The sequence below is a fragment of the Staurois parvus genome, unplaced genomic scaffold (genome assembly GCF_062004578.1).
Source record: "Staurois parvus isolate SC_StPar_1 unplaced genomic scaffold, SC_StPar_1.0 ptg000159l, whole genome shotgun sequence".
NCBI classification, from domain to species: Eukaryota; Metazoa; Chordata; class Amphibia; order Anura; family Ranidae; genus Staurois; species Staurois parvus.
In genome coordinates this window covers 447,408-468,731 of record NW_028317955.1, presented here as the reverse complement: position 1 = coordinate 468,731, position 21,324 = coordinate 447,408, and the positions used below count along the sequence as shown (strand labels likewise).

The window sequence follows — 21,324 nt, the reverse complement described above, 5'->3', positions numbered from 1 at the left end:
TAAATCAAATAAAATAGATCCTGTAAATAGCTAAACACGAATCTAAAGGATATAAAAAAAGGAAGTATATTTTACTTTAAGTAAACAAGCTAAGTGCCTTACAAAAAAAATGGAATATTAAAGTGAACCTTGAATAAAAAAAATGTTTAGCTGCTTTTTAGCTGCTGCCCCAACACTTGAAAAAAAACAAAACACTAGTTTAAAAAAAATAGTTACAAATAAAATGAAAAGGTGAACTAACACTGTACACCCTGCACCCCCCACCATCCTATCTCACTGTACTTACCTTAGGTGATGCTGAGCTGCCCACACAATTGGTCTCTGTGCAGTGCTTCCAGGACAGACCAGAGTGATTCTGATTGGTCAGCTCCGGCACAGAGCACCACTCTGATCTGTCCTGGGTGTGCTGCTCAGAGAACAGGGAGGAGATTGGAGATTTCAGTTCTCTGGACCACTGGACAGGCTGCATGGGCACTGACAGCTCAGCATCCCCAGAGGCAAGTATAGTGGAGATGGGGGGGTAGGGAGGGTGCACAGGGTTAGTTCACCTTTCCATTTTTTCTGTAAAGGTGAACTAACCCTTCCGGTTGAAAGTAAAATTTCAAATTGGTTTAAAAAAGAATAAAATTCTTACCTTACACCTCAACTTCCAGCAAGCTGGCATAAACAAGGGAGACATCATTTGGCCTTTTCCTGAGGTCCTGGGAAAGCTGAAGACCCCAAATCTGGCAGAATGCAATTTGGTACAATGATTTCGTATCCTTGAGCCGGGCTGAAAGTTGGGTTTAGGGTCAGAATTTTTTATTTTCTTCTTTTTATTAATTTTTTGTTTGAACCTAGCATTTTTTAATATGGGTGGATGGGCTAGTTAATAAGTGGTCCTTGCATTTGATGCAAAGTCTGATTTAAAACTTGACAACCAGGCTATAGCTAAATGATGGCTACAGAGCTGTCGCCTAGTTCTGGGAGGGCGTCATATGACGTCCTTCAGAACCGCACCTCCTACATGCCCCCTGAGGCGCACACGGCATGCTCTGTGATCGCTGTGTCTTTGGACACAGCTGATCGTATGACATGGTAAAGGGCCAATCACAGTGCCCTTTTACCACGTGATCAGCTGTAGGGTATCGGCTGTACTTTCCTCACGCTGTCATAACGTGAGGAGAGATGGTAATCTGCAAGTGTATTTAAACATCAGAGGACATCAGTACAGCCCCAAGGGGTCATCAGTGTAGCCCTAAGGGGGGTTCGGTGCAGCCACAACAGTGTCCATCAGTGCAGTCCCAAATGTGTCCATTAATGCAGTCCCAACAGTGTCCATCAGTGCTGCCAGTCATTGTCCATCAGTGCCGGTAGCCAGTGCCTATCAGTGCCACCAGTCAGTGCCATCCTATCAGTGGCCTTCAGTGCCGCCTTTCAGTGCCCATCAGTGCCACATATCAATGCAGCCTCATCAGTGCCCATCAGTGCAGCCTATCAGTGCAACCTCAACAGTGCCGCCTCATCAGTACAGCCTATCAGTACCCATCAGTGCTCCATATCAGTGCCCATCAGTGCAGCCTCATCAGCACAAATTAGTGAAGGAGAAAAATTACCTGTTTGCAAAATTTTATAACAGAAGCTACAAAAAAAAATTAAAAATATTTGGTCTTTTTTCGTTTGTTTAGCAATAATGTTTAGCAATAAATACCACCAAAAGAAAGCTCTGTATGTCTCAAAAAAATTATAAAAATGTAATTTGGGCACAGTGTTGCATGACCACACAATAGTCATTCAATGTGTGACAGCACTGAAAGCTGAAAATTGGCCTGGGCCTATTAGTGGCCTTCAGTGCCGCCTTTCAGTGCCCATCAGTGCCGCATATCAATGCAGCCTCATCAGTGCCCATCAGTGCCTGGTAGGCAAGTGGTTAAAGTCAAATTTTACTCCATTTTAAACTTTTGAAGCTGAACTCCAGGAAGATATAAAAGAAAAAATGAAGGCCCCTTTCACATGGGGCAAACTCTGGCTGCGATCCACTTGCTCAGGTGGAGCGGAAACAGCCCGCTGTCATCAGATTTAAATGGACCACCTGTCCGTTTACAACCAACTGCCATCCAATCCGATCCGTCCAGACACAGGGGAACAGATCACCATCTGTTTATTTTTAGCGTATCGGATTGGATGTAGGTGGGTGTAAACTGTCACATGCCCACTCCATAGAGGAGAATGAAGGTTTCAATTGGGTCCTCCTGAAAAAACAGACAAACGTTTATGTGAAAGGGGCCTAAAGCAACTTCATAGTCCTTAATACATCATTATTTTTTTTCCTTTTATACGACCAATGTAAGTATCTGTATTTGACCTGGTATCTACTAACCTTCTAATATAATGCATTTGGAAATTACTGAATACTAATGCAGGCCATACATGGTTCGAATTCCGAATGATTTTTTGTCCAAAAATCAAAACGTCGTTCGTCCTGTAATACGATCATGCCACCAATGACTTTGAAAATCGGTCGTTTTTCACGGATTTTCCAGCATGCCCGAAAAAACAAAATCGGGAGGAACCACGAAAATCGGCCGATGCCATTGCCCCACTAACAGAGCGAAAATCAGCCAATTATTCTTAGGTCTGATTTTCGTACAAAAATAAATAAGGAAGGTCACATCAAGAATTACTTCCAGAAAAATGTGGGCTCAATTTGGGCATGCTAAAAAAACACTCTATATTGTCATTGTTAGCAGTGTTTATTACTAAAATAACTATATATATATATATATATATATATATATATATATATATATAATATATATAAAGAGAGAGAGAGAGCGAGAGAGAACAAAAGCACAAGGACTAGGTAAAGCCAACAGGAGTAAGAATGTGCCAATGGCCATGCTTCCATGGCTAACTGGCAATCAGTGGTGTCCTGAGGCAGGTGCGGGGGGTGCGTGCCACACCGGGTGACACCTACCGCACGGGGTAGCGCTGGACCCGCTCCATGAAAAGGTAAGTTGTAAAGCAAGCCGATGATCCCCACTTTCCCCGCTTTCTTTACAACTGCGGATCTGTGGATTGGGGAGCATAATGGGTCGGACTCCAATCCATTATGCTCAATCTGCAGATCCAATCCATCCTGTGGGGATCGTTGGCATGCAACCTATACGGGGTGACACCGGACCCGGTCCACGAAAAGGTAAGTTGTAAAGAAAGCCGATGATCCCCGCAGGATGGATCGGATCTGCGGATTGGGGAGCATAATGGATTGGAGTCCGATCCATTATGCTCAAACCGCAGATCCGATCCATTCTGCGGGGATCGTCGGAGGGGGTGTCCACCAAGTGTTACCGCACTGGGTGACAGCAACCCTGGGGACGCCCCTGCTGGCAACCAATATTGTGGTAGCCCTAATGACATTTCTTTATTTAATATAGATACTTAGTATATAGGGCTAACAATGTATGTAGTACTTTGCATACAGTGTATTGTACATTCAACTCAATCCCTGTCCTCAAGGAGTTTACAATCTAAGGTCCATAACTCACATCCATACATACACATACTAGGGCCAATTTTCTTTTGGAGTGTGGGAGGAAAATACAAACTCCATGCAGGTAGCATCCCGGTTGGCATTTGAACCAATGACACTAGTCCTGCAAGGCAGAAACACCAGGGCTTTTTTTCAGCAGGAACATGGGGGAACGCAGTTCCAGCACCTCTAGCACTGAATGTATGTAATGGCAAGGGGTGCTGGGGTCTATTGATGCTGCCTAATGGGGATCTATTATTTCTGGAGGGGATATATTTCTTTGGGTGTCTATAGATGTTGGGAAGGTCTATTGTTGCTGGTGTAGGATCCATTGTTGCTGGGGGTGGGTTCTATGTTGCTAGGTAAACAATTTTTGCTGGGAGGGATCTATTTTTGCTGGCTGCTGTGGGGTCTATTGATACTGGTTTTGGAGAGATCTTTTGTTGCTGCCAGGGGACTTTTGTTGCTGATGGAGTTTTTTGTTGTGGGTGGTCCTTTGTTGCTGGGGAGATCTTGTTGCTGGCTGTAGAGGATCTATTTTTCTGCTTTTTTTGTAACAAATTCCATACAAATTACTTATCAAATTGATACTTGATTATGTATTCTCTAAAAGGGCAGTATTGGGAGGTGAGTAGGTGGTGGAACCAAGTAACGGTGCTTGGAGGTGTAGGGGTGGAGACAAGGGGTGACTTGGAAAGGGGGAGCTCCTGCACCTATTTTCTGAGGAAAAAAATCCCTGAGAAGTGCTAACTACTGCCATCTATCAAGTATTGACACTTTTTCCCCTTTTAACTCCTGTCAAAACTTTTTTTTTTTTACATTTTGAATAGTGCAATTAAGAACAAAACAGAGAGAAAATCTCCTTCTATTTGCCAGATGTCATTATCTAGTAAATGTTATATAATCATGCAAGCTTGCCTATGAAAGGTTATGGTTATAAAGAGCATAGTAATGATCAACTTGCAAAATCGATTCTGGCTGAATGATCTGTACTTCGAGCTGGAACAGCCAAGGGTCTTAAAGGACACAGATATACAAATACCTCTATCTTGATGGTGTCACTGGTAAAAATGCCTTTACAAAGTAGGTGTCACTTGAAGGCAAAAAATCTTGCCATGTTGGAGTCAGTGGGAGGCAAAAATCTATCTTTGTGTCAGTGGGAGAAAAAAAGACAAGCAGTACATAGAAAGGGAGGAGGGTAGTTGATGGTGGGGACAGGAAGGATGGTGTAAGGGGGCAGTTGGTTGTAATGAGCAGGCAGTACAGAAGGGGAACTGGAGGTCTCAGTGGGGAGGGAATAGAATTACAAGGCACATATTGGGGCTAGGAAAGCCAATACTCCTTTTTGATCACCTTAAACACCTCTATATCAAGTCTACTGTGTCTTATTGTATTGTCTCAGTGTTCTGTATGTAATGGTGGGCAGTTGGTGGTGGGCTCAGGCAGAACAGAAGGGGGCAGTTGGTTGTGAAGAGCAGGAAGTATAGAGGGTCACTGACATTCCCAGTGGGGAGGGAAGAGAATAATAACCATCAACCTACAAAATCAGCTCTGACTGAAGGTGTACAGATATACAAAGGTTTTCCAAGCTGCCCATAAATTACTCCATAGTCAGAAGAACTTTCAGATCTCCGAGCTGCCCACAAACGACCCCATAGCAGGGGTGGACTGACCATTGGGAAACTCGGGCACTGCCCGAGGGCCCGGGGTCAGTAGGGGGCCCCATGAGATGCCCCTGGTACCTTTTTCATAGGCTTTTTTGAGTTTGGGCAAGGACACAGGGGCCCCATGATCCCCTATTGCCCGGGAGCCCCATGAGTTGTCAGTCTGCCCCTGCCCCATAGTTAGAAGAGTGCAGGGGCGGACTGACCATTTGGAAACTCTGGCACTGCCCGAGGGCCCGGGGTCAGTAGGGGGCCCCATGAGATGCCCCTGGTACCCTTTTCATAGGTTTTTTTTTCGTTTGGGCAAGGACACAGGGGCCCCATGATCCCCTGTTGCCCAGGGGGCCCCATGAATTGTCAGTCTGCCCCTGGAAGAGTGTAAAGGTCTACAGATATATGAAGGCTTTCTGAGCTGCCCATAAATTATCCCTTAGTCAGAAGAACGTGAAGTTCTACAGATATACAAAGGTTTCTGAGCTGCCCATAAATGATCCCATAGTCAGAAGAACATGAAGTTCTACAGATATACAAAGGTTTCTGAGCTGCCCATAAATGATCCCATAGTCAGAAGAACGTGAAGTTCTACAGACATACAAAGGTTTTCTGAACTGCCCATAAATTACTTCATAGAAGAAAGTGAAGGTTTACAGATGAAACAAAGGTTTTCTGAGCTGCCCTTAAATGACCCCAAAATCAAGAAAACATTTTCTTATTAGAACTTTTTGCTGTAATGTCATGTGATTTCCATCAGAAAGGCTGGGAGACATATCCTTTAGTTTATAGAACAGCTCTAGATGTGTACACAGAGTTTAGTCTTGCACTGACCTCTCAACTACTGTTTCCCCACAGCTTTTACCAAGAAGCCAAAGTCAGCTGAAGTGGTGACTGGGGGTTCTGTCGTCTTTGAAGCCGAGACTGAGAAACCCGGCGTTAAGGTGAAATGGCAGAAGAATAATGCAGACATCGCTGCTAGTGACAAGCACGTCATCAAGGCTGATGGCAAAAACCACTCTTTGACCATCAACAATGCAAGCACTGAAGATGAGGTTGTTTACTGTGTCATCGCCGGGACCTCAAAGGTGAAGTTTGAACTCAAAGTAAAAGAACCAGGTAAGAGGAATTACAGAATCAAACATTGATCCAAATTAATACCCCTTTTTATACAGCTGATAGAAATTGTGCAATGTACAGAAGAATTTCAGATTCAGCCACGTTTTTACATACATTTGCATATCCATGCTAAAACTATCTGCAATTATACTGTGATAACAATATTTGGCACCAGTTGAGATCTGACAAGTATTTAATATGTAGTGGGATTCTCTAGCAAACCTGACAACCAGAACAATTAGTTGTCCGTATATGAGTCATGGCTGCTCTGTGGAGAGATGAAGGGAGTTTTAGTTTTTGGAAGTTTCAGTATCTCTCATATTTTCTAATTGATGCTGCTGATCATGCACTTGCTATATCTACTGGATTCAGTGGAGACTAACATCTGTTGAAAGCCATGGGATGTTGTGATTCATCTTTTCTGGAATAACTTAGAGCTGATGGGGGGGTTTTGGTGTCACCAAAAGGAAAAAAAAGCCCCCATATATTGGTGATGTTACTGGAAATAAAAAAAGGTCCCTGCATTGGTAGTGTCAGAAGAAAAAACCCTGCTGTATTGATTTCAGTGAGAGTAAAAAAATCAAGCCGTACAAGGGGGGTTGGGGTGGAGGCATTTGCTGCTGGGGATGGGCAGTACATAGCGGAGCATTTGATGGTTTAGACATGGGTGGGGGGCAGTAGGTGGAGGGGAGTGGGGACAGGCAGTACAAAGGGGGGCACTTGATAATGGGGTCAAGCAGTAAAGAGGTGGGCAGTTGATGGTGGGAAAAGGCAGCCCAGAGGGGGGCAGTTAATGGTGGGGATTGGCAGTACAGAGAGGGCATTTGATGGTAGTTGAGAGACAGTACAGAGGTCCATTCAAGTGGTAGGGAGGAGAGGGATCCCGTATCTTGGTCACTATGCTAAGGATGAGCAGCTCCAGGCCATATGCAGATTTTTTTAGAGCAGCAGCCACAAACGACAAGCATGGCTGCAGCTCAAAGGATAACAAATGAGTATTTCCTGAAGAATCCCCATTGTGCGCAGTTAGTGGGCTCCCTGAGCCTTGGGGCCCATGTGCAATACAGTAGGATAACATACTGGGGGGTTTACTAGCTATAGAAAAAAACGTCAAAAGCCAAAAACAGCAGCTGCACCAGAGTCCTCTACCATGGGGGAAGCAGCAGACTGATGAGCTCATCTCTTTGCTCTCTTCACCTATTAACAAGTTCTTTGTTGGCACATGGACTGATTGGCTCCTTGTGCTGCTTTTTCCTCTTTGAATGTGAGCTCTGCTGTACACGGGACTGCAAAAGGCTGATACAAGCTCAATTCAGGCATTTACACTCCTAGAATTAAAAATATATGTAATGATATGTTAATAATCCAGAGCTGCATTGATTTGTGCTTTTTGTATCTGCCTAGAGCTTAGCTGTAAGCAGTTTCTTCAGTTTACATGCAGTCAGGTAGGCATTCATACTACACTGTTGTTGTTATTGGTATTCAGGATTTATATAGCGCCAACAGTTTTATGCCCAATTCATGCAAAACTCCACGTAATCCCAAGGGGTTCACATACTTTTTCTTGCAACTGTATATGCATAACCCTTGCTTAACCCTTAAAAAGTCACACCACCATGCTGCGTGCAATATGTAAAGTTGAGGGCCTGTTGCAGCACAGGCCTATTCAATTGAATAGGCTGTGTTTAGTGGGTCATACTACCCCCTGAACCAGGGGCGAACTGACCATTTGGAAACTCGGGCACTGCCCGAGGGTCTGGGGTCAGTAGGGGGCCCCATGAGATGCCCCTGGTACCTTTTTCATAGGCTTTTTTGAGTTTGGGCAAGGAAACAGGGGCCCCATGATCCCCTATTGCCTGGGGGCCCCATGAGTTGTCAGTCCACCCCTGTGAACACCCTTTGTTGTGGCTCATTCTGGATTGAGCTTTATTGCTTCTAATTTCATATTATTTCACCAGTATTCCATTCTCACATGTTTTGGATGGTATTTCACTGAAAATAGTTCACTTTACTAAATAAAAAAAAATAAAACAAAACTGCCTGTGCAGATAAGGGGTTTCTGTAGATAGAAACAAACTGTGCAGCTCTGACTAAAGCTGAAGATTGCCCTTCTTATAGGTGTAGGCCGTTTACATATCTCATGAAGCCTGACTGGAATACTCCCAGGACATTTCTAAGTGAGGCCTAGTTATTACTGCTCACCTTCCCTTCACAACAGTGAGCTTTTTGTCTGATTCTAATCCCCTCACATGCTCTTTCCCTCCCCTGATGCTATCTCTGAGTTCAGCATTTGAGAGCTCACTCCTGTGATGGTGGAGGTGAGCACTAATGACTAGGCCTCACAGAGCAACATCCTGGGAGTATTCCAATAAGGCTTCATGAGGTACATAAATGGCCTACACCTATAGGAAGGTTGCCCAGTTTGGTTTTATTTAGAGATTTCCCTTACCTATGTAGGCAGTTTTTTGGTTAATTTGAACTAACCATTTAAACGGAAATTTCAGTTTGTTCTTCAGTTTAATAATTATCCTTTATGTTCTTGACTCCATTTTATTCTGTGTAAGGCCCCATTACATGGGCTTTATCTCTGAGGAAACAAAATATTTGAGGTACGTTTTTACACACCTCAGCTGCCTGTCTTTGCATCATGGTGTAGCAAAAAAAGTAGGACATTTCATGTTTGACAGACGGTATGGTGTGCCAATGCGCCCCATAGAAGTGAATTGGCCACACAACACCAGTGCTGCAACTATGCCTAATGGATGCAATTGTGGCATGGTAGAGAGGGATTTCAGTGTGAAACTCTCTTCAATCAGGCATGCGGGAGATGGCATATCACCTCCTGATCTCCTGCTAACTGCGGGCCAGCCACTGCTGACAAACTGACCCACCCCAGATTGCGATTCAGCAGCATTTTGTTGTGGAGATGGAAATGCATATGCTGTATTTTTGGATAGACTGCATTGGTTCTATATTACGGGGCATAACTGAAAATATACCATTTAGGGGAAGTTAAAATATTTTTAAATAGGAAATTTTTAAAGAAGTACACAGTGAAGATCTAATATATATAAATATCCTGTTGTACAGAAACATGGCTTTTACAGAGCTTCTCTATTACGATAATTGTTCTTTCAATGTGTATCATGGGGCTAATTTATAAAATCATCAGAGACAGAGGCAGACTGGGGAGACGTTGCTCAAACCTACAGAATCCCAGCTGTCAGTGTAGGTCTCATACACACTTGGGCGATCAGCCACCGTGCCTGAGATTCTAGCGTTTTCATGTGGGAAGAAGGTACGGATCCAATATTGAACTCCACTATTGAACCCTACTGGGTTAACACTGTACGGAGGGGTACGTACATCTAGAGCAATATGTGCCCAGTGACAAATGCTCGGAATACAGACTTCTTGTGTTCCAGGCATTCCTCCCTGGGCACATACAGCCCTAAATGGTATTACCACATAATACAGCATCCAACCCTGTTCAGCCACAGAAGCTATCAGCTTCTCATAGACTTTGACAGGCTGTAGGCAACAGGGCAGTAAAGAATTAATAAACGCCAGATAAGAAACACAAGAAGTGAAAAATGTAATGTCCTCTTAGGCTGGTGGTCAGTAGGAAGAATGCTTCTCATATTGATGGTCATTAGGAAGAATGCTTCTCATATTGATGGTCATTAGGAAGAATGCTTCTCATATTGATGGTCATTAGGAAGAATGCTTCTCATATTGATGGTCATTAGGAAGAATGCTTCTCATAGTGATGGTCATCATCAGGAAAAATGCTTCTCATATTGATGATTATTAGGAAGAATGCTTCTCATATTGATGGTCATTAGGAAGAATGCCCCTTACATTGGTGATCAGTGAGAAGAATGCGCCTTACATTGGTGCTAAGTGGGAACAATGTCTCCCTACAATGGTGGTGAATGGGAAGAATTCCCGTTACATTGGTGATTACTGGAAAGAATCCTTCATACATTGGTGTTCAGTGGAAAGAATTCTGCCCTCATTGGTGGTCAGTGAGAAGACTGTCTCTTTACGTTAGTAGTCAGTGGGAAGAATGCTTCTTACATTGGTGGTAAGTGGGAACAATGTCTCCCTTCGATGATAGTGAATGGGAAGAATGCCCCGTACATTGGTTATCACTGGAAAGAATCCTTCATACATTAGTGTTCGGTGGGAAGAATGCTGCTGTCATTGGTGGTCAGTGGGAAGACTGTCTCTTTACATTGGTAGTTAGTGGGAAGAATGTTTCTTATAATGGTGGTCAGTGGGAAGACTGTCTCTTTACATTGGTAGTCAGTGGGAAGAATGCTCCTTACATTGGTGGGAATTTGGAAGCATGTCTCCTTAAGATGGTGGTCAATGGGAGGAATGCTTCTTACATTGGTGGTCATTGGGAAGAATGCTTCTTAAATTTGGGGTCAGTGGAAATAATACCCTCCTTACAAGTAGCTAGAAAGATAATGGGGGAGGGGTGTACTGAAACTGGAGCACAGAGACTCTGGTGCAGGTATGCATTGTAGCCAATCAGCTTCTAGGTTTTATTGTCAAAGCTTAAATGAAAACGTTGAAGTTAGAAGCTGTTTAGTTACCATGCACAGCTGCACCAGATTCTAAGTGCTCCAGTTTTAGCAAATTCTCCCCAATTGTTTGCATATCTGAGGGGCACACATTTCTTGTTGCTTAAAGTATATGTGAACCCTCACCTTGTAAAATAACCTATTCAGTTTAAAATAGATATGAAAGGCAAACTGTTTGAGTATGTACAAATTAAATGTTATAAATACTGCTTTTTTTTTTAATAAGTCATCTCTGTTCCCTGCTGCAAAAAGGGCTTGGAGAGGTGGGGGTGGTGAAACAGCAGCACATTGTTCTTCCCAGTGAATGGCTATACAGGGGAACATGTCAGCACAAGTCTTGCCTATTGGAGAACAGGAAGGCAGTTCTTCCAGCACAGCCAGAAAACTGGCCACTCGGAAATGGATGTGCTCTCATGCCTAGCGTCAGTTTGAAAAAGGGAAAGCAGGAGGACTGGCAAGATCACCAGGTATTTCACGCAAAGGAAGCAATACAAAGAGAACAGAATACCTTTTAACACAAATACAAAATACATCAGAATCAGATTACTTTATTAATCCCAAATGGAAATTATTAAAATACAGCCACATTCAATGAAGACAACACAAGAACTCAACAAGGAACGGAACAAGACACAATGACACAATAAAATTACCAATAACACACACACAGAATAAAACTAAATTAAAACTATACTCTAATAAACCATAAATACTATTAAAATACAACATAGAATAAATAACACAGATTAAAAAAAACCAAACTACTAAAATACAAATAGTACACAACTTTTTCTAGCATGACCCAAAATCATAAATTACCTAATACCAACATACTATGAAAACTACATAAAAGTCCTCACAGAGGAGAATTACATAATTTGATGGCCACAGGAAAAAATGGTTTGTGGTGAATCGTGGTTATAACAATCTGTCAATGATGGTACTCCACAGACTGACCAGTGTATTGTGGAGTTGGTAGGAGGAGTTGTCCATGATTGAATGTTCCTCGAACAATATTCTCCTCTCTAACACTGTTGTTAAAGACTGCAACTCCAATCCAACAACATTACTGGCTTGCGAATCAGTTTGTTGAGTCTGTTGGTGTTGGCAACCCTAAGCCTACTTCCCCAGCATGTCACTGCATACAAGAGAGCACTGGCCACCCAGGCTCCTAAAACAGCTTCAGTATCATCTGGCTGATGGTAAAAGACCTCAGCCTCCTCAACAAATAGAGGCAGCTCTGGCTCTTCCTATAGAGCACCTCAGTGTTCTTGTTCCAGTCCAGCCTATTATCCTTGTGCACCCCTAAATAATTGTAATTCTCTACTACATCTACATCCACTCCTCGGATGGAGACAGGGGTCACCGGTGCCTTAGTCACATTTAGATACAAATGGTTATGTTCAACCCATGTGACAAAGTTCTCTACCACTGTCCTATACTCTTCCCCTTTCCTGATACATCCCACTACCACAGTGTCATCAGAAAACATCTAAAGATGGCAAGACTGTCGTAACTGAAATCAGTGGTAAAGACAGTATAAAGAAAGGGAGAGAGAACTGTCCCATGTGGAGCCCCAATATTGCTAATCACCCTATCTGACACAAAGTCTTGCAAATGCACATACTGCGTTCTTCCTGTCAGGTAGTCCTCAATCCATGACACAAGGGAAACATCAACCTGTGTCACTGCCAGCTTCTCTATCAAAAGATATGCGGCCTGATAGTATTAAAAGCACTGGAGAATTAAAAAATCATGATCCTCACAGTGCTCACTGGCTTATCCAGGTGTGCATACAGTACATGCAATTTAGCATGAAGATGATAGCATTCTCAGCTCCCAGTCTTGACTGGCAGGCAAACTACAAAGGGTCTACATTTTTACTAACCATGGACTGTAAAACAAGTCTCTCCAAGGTCTTCACAATGAGGGAGGGCAAAGCCACTGGTCTGTAATCCTTGGAGCCACAAGGACATGGTATCTTCAGCACAGGCACATATATCAGTAATATAAAATGTTGGGGTAATATACTCTTTTACCTCTTCCCGTCTGCCCATTACCTATAGACGGCGGACCGGAAGCTTTGCCAATGTGGGCTAACATATCTGTAGGTCGGCTTGCATTGATGGCTCCTGCGCGGCTCACAGAGTGTGCACCAGGGAGCCCAGCGATCCAAATGTCGCCCAGACACATGGTGTTTTACCATGTGACTGCTCTGACCAATCACAGCACTCTATTGGTAAACATTGAAAGTGAAATTAAAAATTTGTTCTGAGAAGCATTGCAGCAGTTTATGAGTGTGCAGCAGCCTGTCAGGCTACATGTACACTCACAAACTGGCATGCCAGCCATCCATCCCAGTGTCCCTGATCACTGCCCCAGTGTCCCTGATCATTCCCCATTGTAGTCTATAATAAACAATACAGCCAGCCCTGTCACCTCTCCCAGTGCACACAATAACACGCCCATACACCATACCAATGACATAATCACTGCCATACTAGCATCCTGATCACCGTCATACCTCATACCAGTGCCCTGATCACCCCATATGCCATGCCAGTGCCCTTATCACTGTCATACTCCATACCAGTGCCCTTATCACCGTCATACTCCACACCAGTGCCCTTATCACCGTCATACTCCACACCAGTGCCCTTATCACCGTCATACTCCATACCAGCATCCTGATCACTGCCACATGCCATACCAGTGCCGTTATCACCATCATACTCCATACTAGCGTCCTGATCACCACCATACCTCATACCAACATCCTGATCACCGCCACATGCCATACCAGTGCCGTCATCACCGTCATACTCCATACCAGTGTCCTGATCACCGCCATACCCCATACCAGCATTCTGATCACCGCCACATGCCATACCAGTGTCCTTATCACCGTCATACTCCATACCAGCATCTTGATCACCACCATACCTCATACCAGCATCCTGATCACCGCCATACCCCATGCCTGTGTTCTGATCACCACCATACCCCATACCAGCGTTCTGATCACCACCATACCTTAAATCAATGTCCTGATCACCCCATACCAGTCACTCATCACTGCTATACCTCATGCCTGATCACTGCCATACGTCATACAAGTGTCCAGCATTTTAGGGTCTCAACTGATCAGTTTTCAAATATATATCCCATAGTTTGTAGACTCTATAGCTTTCATACAGACTAAATAATATACACTGTTTTGGGTTATTTTTACCCCAAAAATGTAGCAGAATACATTTTGGCTTAAATTTCTGAAGAAAGATTATTGATTTGCAAAATTTTATAACAAAAACTAAACATTTTTCAGTATTTGTTCATTTATATAGCAAAAAATAAACCAAGTTTTGATCAAATAGCACCAAATGAAAACTCTGTCTCAAAAAATTATAAACATTTCCTATGGGTACCGTGTTGCTCAACCGCGCTATTATCACTGAGTGTGAAAGCTGAAAATTGACCTGTACTTGAAGTGGTTAAGGAACCCCTAGCACTTCTAGAGGCTTCAACAAAGCTTGCTGAAACCTCTGCAAATACTTTGTGAGAGCTTGTTGTACACACTGCTCTTATATTGTACAAGCTGATGCCAATGTGAACAAGGTTTTAGGGTTCACAAAACTATATGATCAGTACTCCTGGGGTTGTCACATGCACTTGGCTTTTCACTACACTCAGTAAAAAAGCTAAATGCAAATGTGTGTCTTGAGAGTGTTGCCCGAACGGTCCATTGAATCCTAAAAGCAGCATGCAGGAGAGCTGCTATGGGTCTCTCCCAGGATATGCTGAGCATAGCTATAAGTACACAGAACATACTGGCTTACAGCACAAATGTAGGCAGAGCAAAGGCCTATTTATCATTTGCATACAGTTTTATTATCTGTAACATGAACACCTCCATGGCATGGGGCTTACTAAGCAATGAGACAATGTGGCGGAACCGTTCCGCCTGGGATTCCTCGTGCGGAGCAGTGCATCTCACCCAATGGTCCTCATTTCCGGCAAGTCTTCCAGCATTCCCCCAAGGCAGGTATTATAGTTAAAAACACGAGTCAGAACTTCCTGTAGGGTGAAACTGACAATCTTTATTAAACACAGCTCAGTATATACAACTTCACCCCACCCCCACCAGACAGACTGGCACCAGGTTTTCCCCACCCACAACAAACCATACAATACAACAATACCTAGGAACTCTATAGAAGTGAAAGACTACAAGGTCACATTTTCCTAAACAAACAGTGTAGAATGTCTGTGAAACATGTCCAGCTTTACAAAGGGGATAAAACCAGAACAGAAAGGGCAAAATGGTATTACAAAGACAATTCGTCACAAGGCTCCCCCGTTGTGTAACACCCGCCAGACCCGGCGAGACCTTCAAACAGGTCCGCTTGGGGCTGGTCGGTTCAGAGGTTCACTTCTCCAACTCGGCTTGCCGGGACAACCCATCTGCATTGGCGTTTTGCTTCCCCGATCGGTACTGGTTGAGCTTCAGCAGGGGTCTCGGTGCCAAAAAGTGGAGACCAGGACTCCTAGATCATTTCCAAGGAGAACCTCAGCTGGCAAGTTCTGCATTACTCCAATTTCAACGTCCCTGACCCCGGCCCCCCAATCCAGATGAAGCCTTGCGGTAGGAATCCGGTAGACATGGCCTCCCGCTACCCGTAACGCCACAGATCGCCCGGTCTTGGCCCAGTCTGGTATCAGCTGAGGTTGGACTAGGGTGAGTGTGGCTCCAGTGTCCCGTAATCCTTGGGCCTGACGGCCGTTAACATGGACAACCTGTTGGTGGTGTCGGCGATTGTCCGGGGTGGCAGCCTGGAGAGGGTTAGCCTCATGAAAGACCCCGATATCCTCATCCTCGGTGGTAAAATTCCTCCATGAAGAGGCGGTGTCACTCGGGTGGTCCTGTAGAGAGTAAGCAGAGGCTCGGCCATAGGGAGTGGTAGGTCGGTTGGAAGTGCCCCGAGGGGGTTGGCTGCTCTGGAGCCTTGGTGGATTCCGTGGGCAATGAATGCGGATGTGCCCTGTTTGGTTGCAGCCATAACAGCGTGGGCCAGACCGCTTTGGGTCAGAAGGTGTGGGTGGTCTGAGGCATTCTCGGGTGACCAGAGTGGGCACCACTGGTTGTGGACGAGGTGCAGGGGGAATGGTGGGCTCTGTTAGCCTCCTGTTGTCCAGGTACTCATCTGCCCAGTGACTAGCATCGGCTAAGGTTAGGGGGTGTTTGTCCCGGACCCAATGTCTAACATCCCCTGGAAGTCCATTGTAAAACTGCTCCAGTAACAGCAGTTGTAACAGTTCCTCTAGCTTGGTGATCTGACACCCTCGGACCCAGCTGCTGGCAGTGTGTTGTAACTGATGTCCCCATTCAGTGAAGGTGTCCTGGGGTTTCTTCTTGAGTGTCCGGAACTTTAAGCGATACGCCTCTGGGGTGAGAGCGTAGCGGGCCAACAAGTGTTCCTTAACAAAATCATAATCCAAGCAGTAGCTGTCGGGTACAGTCCTGAATGCGTCTGCAGCCCGACCGGTTAGCTTGCTGCTCAAAATGGGGACCCGGTCTTGGGCTGCCACACCATGGATGGTGCACAAATGTTCAAAGTCCTGAAGAAAGCTATCAATATCCCCATCCACCTCTGAGAAAGTTTTAAAAGCAGCGTAGGGAATTTTCTTTGGTCCGGTTGCAGTCTGGAGAAGGCAGGAGATAATCCTCTCCCAGACCGAGTCCTCGGTTGATGACCGGGAGTGACTAAGCCGCAGTTGGGTGGCATCGTCCAGGGCCTTGGAAATCTGTTCAGGGGTGGGAGCGCTGCCAAACAGAGACAAACGCCACTCCACCTCTTGTCGTAAATCCGAATGGTATAGGGGTCTCTGTACGGTGCTAAGTGGGCCTGGTGTTTCAGGGGCCGATGAGCTGCTCTGTTCCTCCAACTCCTCCTGTGAAGCAGAGTTCACTTCTGGTGGAGCGGTGTTCGCTTTAAGCGTAGCGGAGTGTGCATCAGGTGAAGTGGGGTGCGCATCCGCTTGGTCCAGGGCCATAATCTCGTCCAACAGTTCCTCTCTGGTCTTGGAGCCAGCGATACCTCCCCGAGCGACAAGCATGCTTTGGAGGGCTGGCTTCTGGAGGTCTCGTATATCCATCTGGCTGAGCAGGGATGTCTCCGTGAAAAAGATGGGTCCCGGTTGGTGGTTTGGACTTTCTCCGCAATGAGGAAAGATCCCACCGCTGCCAACCAATTGTGGCGGAACCGTTCCGCCTGGGCTTCCTCGTGCGGAGCAGTGCATCTCACCCAATGGTCCTCATTTCCGGCAAGTCTTCCAGCATTCCCCCAAGGCAGGTATTATAGTTAAAAACACGAGTCAGAACTTCCTGTAGGGTGAAACTGACAATCTTTATTAAACACAGCTCAGTATATACAACCTCACCCCACCCCCACCAGACAGACTGGCACCAGGTTTTCCCCACCCACAACAAACCATACAATACAACAATACCTAGGAACTCTATAGAAGTGAAAGACTACAAGGTCACATTTTCCTAAAGAAACAGTGTAGAATGTCTGTGAAACATGTCCAGCTTTACAAAGGGGATAAAACCAGAACAGAAAGGGCAAAATGGTATCACAAAGACAATTCGTCACAGACAAAATGACCAATAAGCTCAAAGATAGCTGCATCAAAATGAACCAAACAGAATGCTTAATATTTTCATCATCCCTGTCCTATTCATTAAGATCACGTCATCACAGTATTTATCCCCCTTGAAATTTTCCACATTTTGTCGTGTTACAACCAAACAACGTCCAGACCTAAATCCAATTGAGAATCTGTGGCAAGACACAGACGCTCTCCATCCAATCTGACAGAGCTTGAGCTATTGTGCAAAAGGAGAATGGGCAAAAATGTCACTATCTAGATGTGCAAAGCTGGTAGAGACATCCCCAAAAAGACTTGCAGCTGTAATTGCAGCGAAAGGTGGTTCTACAAAGTATTGACTCAGGGGGGCTGAATACAAATGCCACTACACTTTTCACATATTTATTTATAAAAAATTTAGAAAACCGTTTATCATTTTCCATCAACTTCACAATTATGTGCCACTTTGTGTTGGTCTATCACATAAAATCCCAATAAAATACATTTACGTTTTTGGTTGTCGCATGAGAAAATGTGGAAAATTCCAAGGGGTATGAAGACTTTTTCAAGGCGCTGTAAAATACTATCTTAGTAAGCAGCCTTTATAAATAGGGTCGGACACAAATGTCTTGTGAAATTGCACAACAAAAAGTTGCAGACCCACACAGACGTAAATGTGAGAAGTTTGCTAAACTCTGTAAACTGGATTTCCTAAAACTCAGAATAATATAACTTTGCACATTCAGAATTTAGCACCTTGCATCTGTTTCCCTTGTTGATGAAGTTGCTCTTAACATTTTGGAAATTTGGCCAAATTTGTCCAGCCCATTGTATGAAATGAATATATACGTTGAGCTATGCTATATACATTTTGTCTGCTGAAGATAAGGAATGTTGTGCAGTGGGGGTATTGGTGAAGTGAAATATGTATTAATAGCACAGAAAGTAAAAGGAATTTTCTACAAAAGAGGAACTGGGAGATTTCTGATGGTACAAGCAAGTTTACAGGTTACGCATTCAGTTCCTGTTAGGAAAATGGAAGTGTTTGTACTTTTACTCTGACTCTTCTAAAATAAATTTGGACTTCAGGTAAACAAGTGATTAAAGCTGATTTCCAAGCAGCTACAAAGAGACTCTGATTAATGCAGTGATGAATTTCTTAATAAATCATTATTTTATTAATGCAGCCAGTGTAAGTTCCTCATTTTTGATTTGGCATGAGTGCAATTCCCAATCAGCTGAATGAAAATTGTCTGATATGCTGAGTGGAAGAGTGAGCAGAGTAACTAGAGCAGTGGTCTTCAAACTGCGGCCTGGGGGCCGGATGCAGCACTTTGTTTCCTATTATTTTAATATGTCATCCACTGACACTAACAATGGGGCATAATTTCCCCCACTGCCACCAATGAAAGGGCACAATTCCTCCCAATGACACCAATGGTGGGGCATGAGTCTTTCCAATGACACCAAAGATCTCACACAATTCCTTAATGATACCAACGATCTGGCACAATTTCTCCCAATGACACCAACAATGGGGCACTATTCCTCCAAATGACATCAATGATGGGGCACAGTGACACCAATGATGTGGCATAATTCCTCCCACTGACACCAACAATGGGGCGCTATTCCTCCAAATTACATCAATTATGGGGCACAGTGACACCAATGATGTGGCATAATTCCTCCCACTGACACCAACAATGGGGCGCTATTCCTCCAAATGACATCAATGATGTGGCACAATTCCTCCCACTGTATTCCTTAAAACCCATTTTGGTTTAAATGAGCTAAATACATTCAAAGTCAAAACAATGTGTTCAAATTCTCACAGTTTGCTTCCTTTAGTCTCCATGCACACTGGGTGTTTTGATAACACGGGTAATGTTAGCTGTGTAAAGTCACGCTAAAAATGTGAGTTTTTTAGCATTTTTGCATTAGCATTTAGTGGCGTATTGTCGCGTTTAGCTGCATTTTCCCGCATTTTTCCACATTTGGCTTTTTAGTGTTTTTTTACCCCCTCCCCCATTTTTGGGGGGTAAAAAATCCCAAAATGCCGGTTTGTGACATTTTACCACGTTTTGCCACGTTTTTCAGCATTAGAGTGTTTTTATAAAGCTCCTCTAGAAACCCACTAGTCCTGGGGTTTTTTTTCCAGCCAAAAAAATGTCCCTGCTAAAAAACGTTGATTACAGTCTATGTGTATGGACACATAGGATAACATGCTGGGGGGTTTACTAGCTATAGAAAAAAACGTCAAAAGCCAAAAACAGCAGCTGCACCAGAGTCCTCTACCATGGGGGAAGCAGCAGACTGATGAGCTCATCTCTCTGCTCTCTTCACCTATTAGCAAGTTCTTTGTTGGCACATGGACTGATTGGCTCCTTGTGCTGCTTTTTCCTCTTTGAATGTGAGCTCTGCTGTACACGGGACTGCAAAAGGCTGATACAAGCTGAATTCAGTCATTTACACTCCTAGAATTAAAAATACATGTAATGATATGTTAATAATCCAGAGCTGCATTGATTTGTGCTTTTTGTATCTGCCTAGAGCTTAGCTGTAAGCAGTTTCTTCAGTTTACATCCAGTCAGGTAGGCATTCATACTACACTGTTGTTGTTATTGTTATTTAGGATTTATAGAGCGCCAACAGTTTGCGCAGCACTTTACAAAATATAGGGAGACAACAGAGTTACAATACAATAAAATACAAGAGGCTTAAGAGGGCTCTGCTAATAAGAGCTTACAATATAATAGGGTGGGGCAAGTGGTACAAAAGGACTGGGAAATGTTTTAAAAGAAGTGAACTCTCATCCCTGAGCTTGCCAGAGGGGGAACAAAGGGGTTGTTGGCTCCTTAGGCTCTTCCACTGAATCAGTCACATAAATTATTGGGGAAAAATGATGGTTCAATGTTGAACTTTCCTTAAATTGTGATATTGGGCAGCACAGTGGCTAAATGGTTAGCACTTCCGCCTAGCAGTACTAGGGTCGTTGGTTTGAATCCCAGCCACAGCACCTCCTGCCTGGAGTTTGCATGTTGTGCCTGTGTGGGTTTCCTCTGGGTTCTCCAGTTTCTTCTCACACTCCAAAGACATGCTGGTAGGTTAATTGGATCCTGTCTAAATTGTCCCTAGTATGTGTATGTATGAATGTGAGTTAGGGACCTTAGATTGTACACCCCTTGAGGGTTAGGGACTGATGTGAATGTACAATATATGTGTAAATTGACGGCGCTATATAAGTACCTGAAATAAATAATATTAAAATGATTATATTTGTCTTTAGAAAAGACAGAAGATGCCCCAGCACCTGCTCCAGAGGTCCCAGCTCCTGAACCTGCTCCCGCAGCACCGGCACCGGCGCCAGAGGCACCTGCTGCAGCCCCAGCCCCAGAAGAAAAGACAGATGCTCCCCCTGCTGATGGTAACTATATTTGAACATTCAAGCCAGCAGTGGAACTTACACCCATTTTTAAATAATTGTAGCAGTTTGGTAACCCATTGCAACTAGTCCTGATGATTTACTCAGAATGAAAGAAAACTAAAACCTGGTTTCTGTGGATTACTATATTTATTAGCCTGATTCCATCCAAAACATTTTACTTAGTCTTGGATAGAGAGAAGAAGGGTTAGAAACACTACTGGGTTACATTGCTGAGTGCAAGTATACAAGTTTGAAGGATTCTGATTGTTAACCATCGTCTGCAGGAGTCACCTTTCTCTGTCTCTGCAACCTACTGCAAACAACTTTCAATTGTGAATTAAAAGTAAAAATTAAAATAGCTGTTTCTGCCCA

The 21,324-nt window shown here is 44.0% G+C and overlaps 1 protein-coding gene across 1 annotated transcript in view; it reads left to right on the top strand.

Annotated features, from left to right (window-relative positions):
- MYBPC3 (myosin binding protein C3) overlaps positions 1-21,324 on the top strand; it is a 173,023-nt gene that overhangs the window by 9,940 nt on the left and 141,759 nt on the right. Inside the window, exons 2-3 of the mRNA XM_089675793.1 lie at positions 6,025-6,285; positions 20,815-20,952. Coding sequence (XP_089531919.1) covers positions 6,025-6,285; positions 20,815-20,952 — 399 coding nt within the window. The remainder of the gene's footprint in view (positions 1-6,024; positions 6,286-20,814; positions 20,953-21,324) is intronic.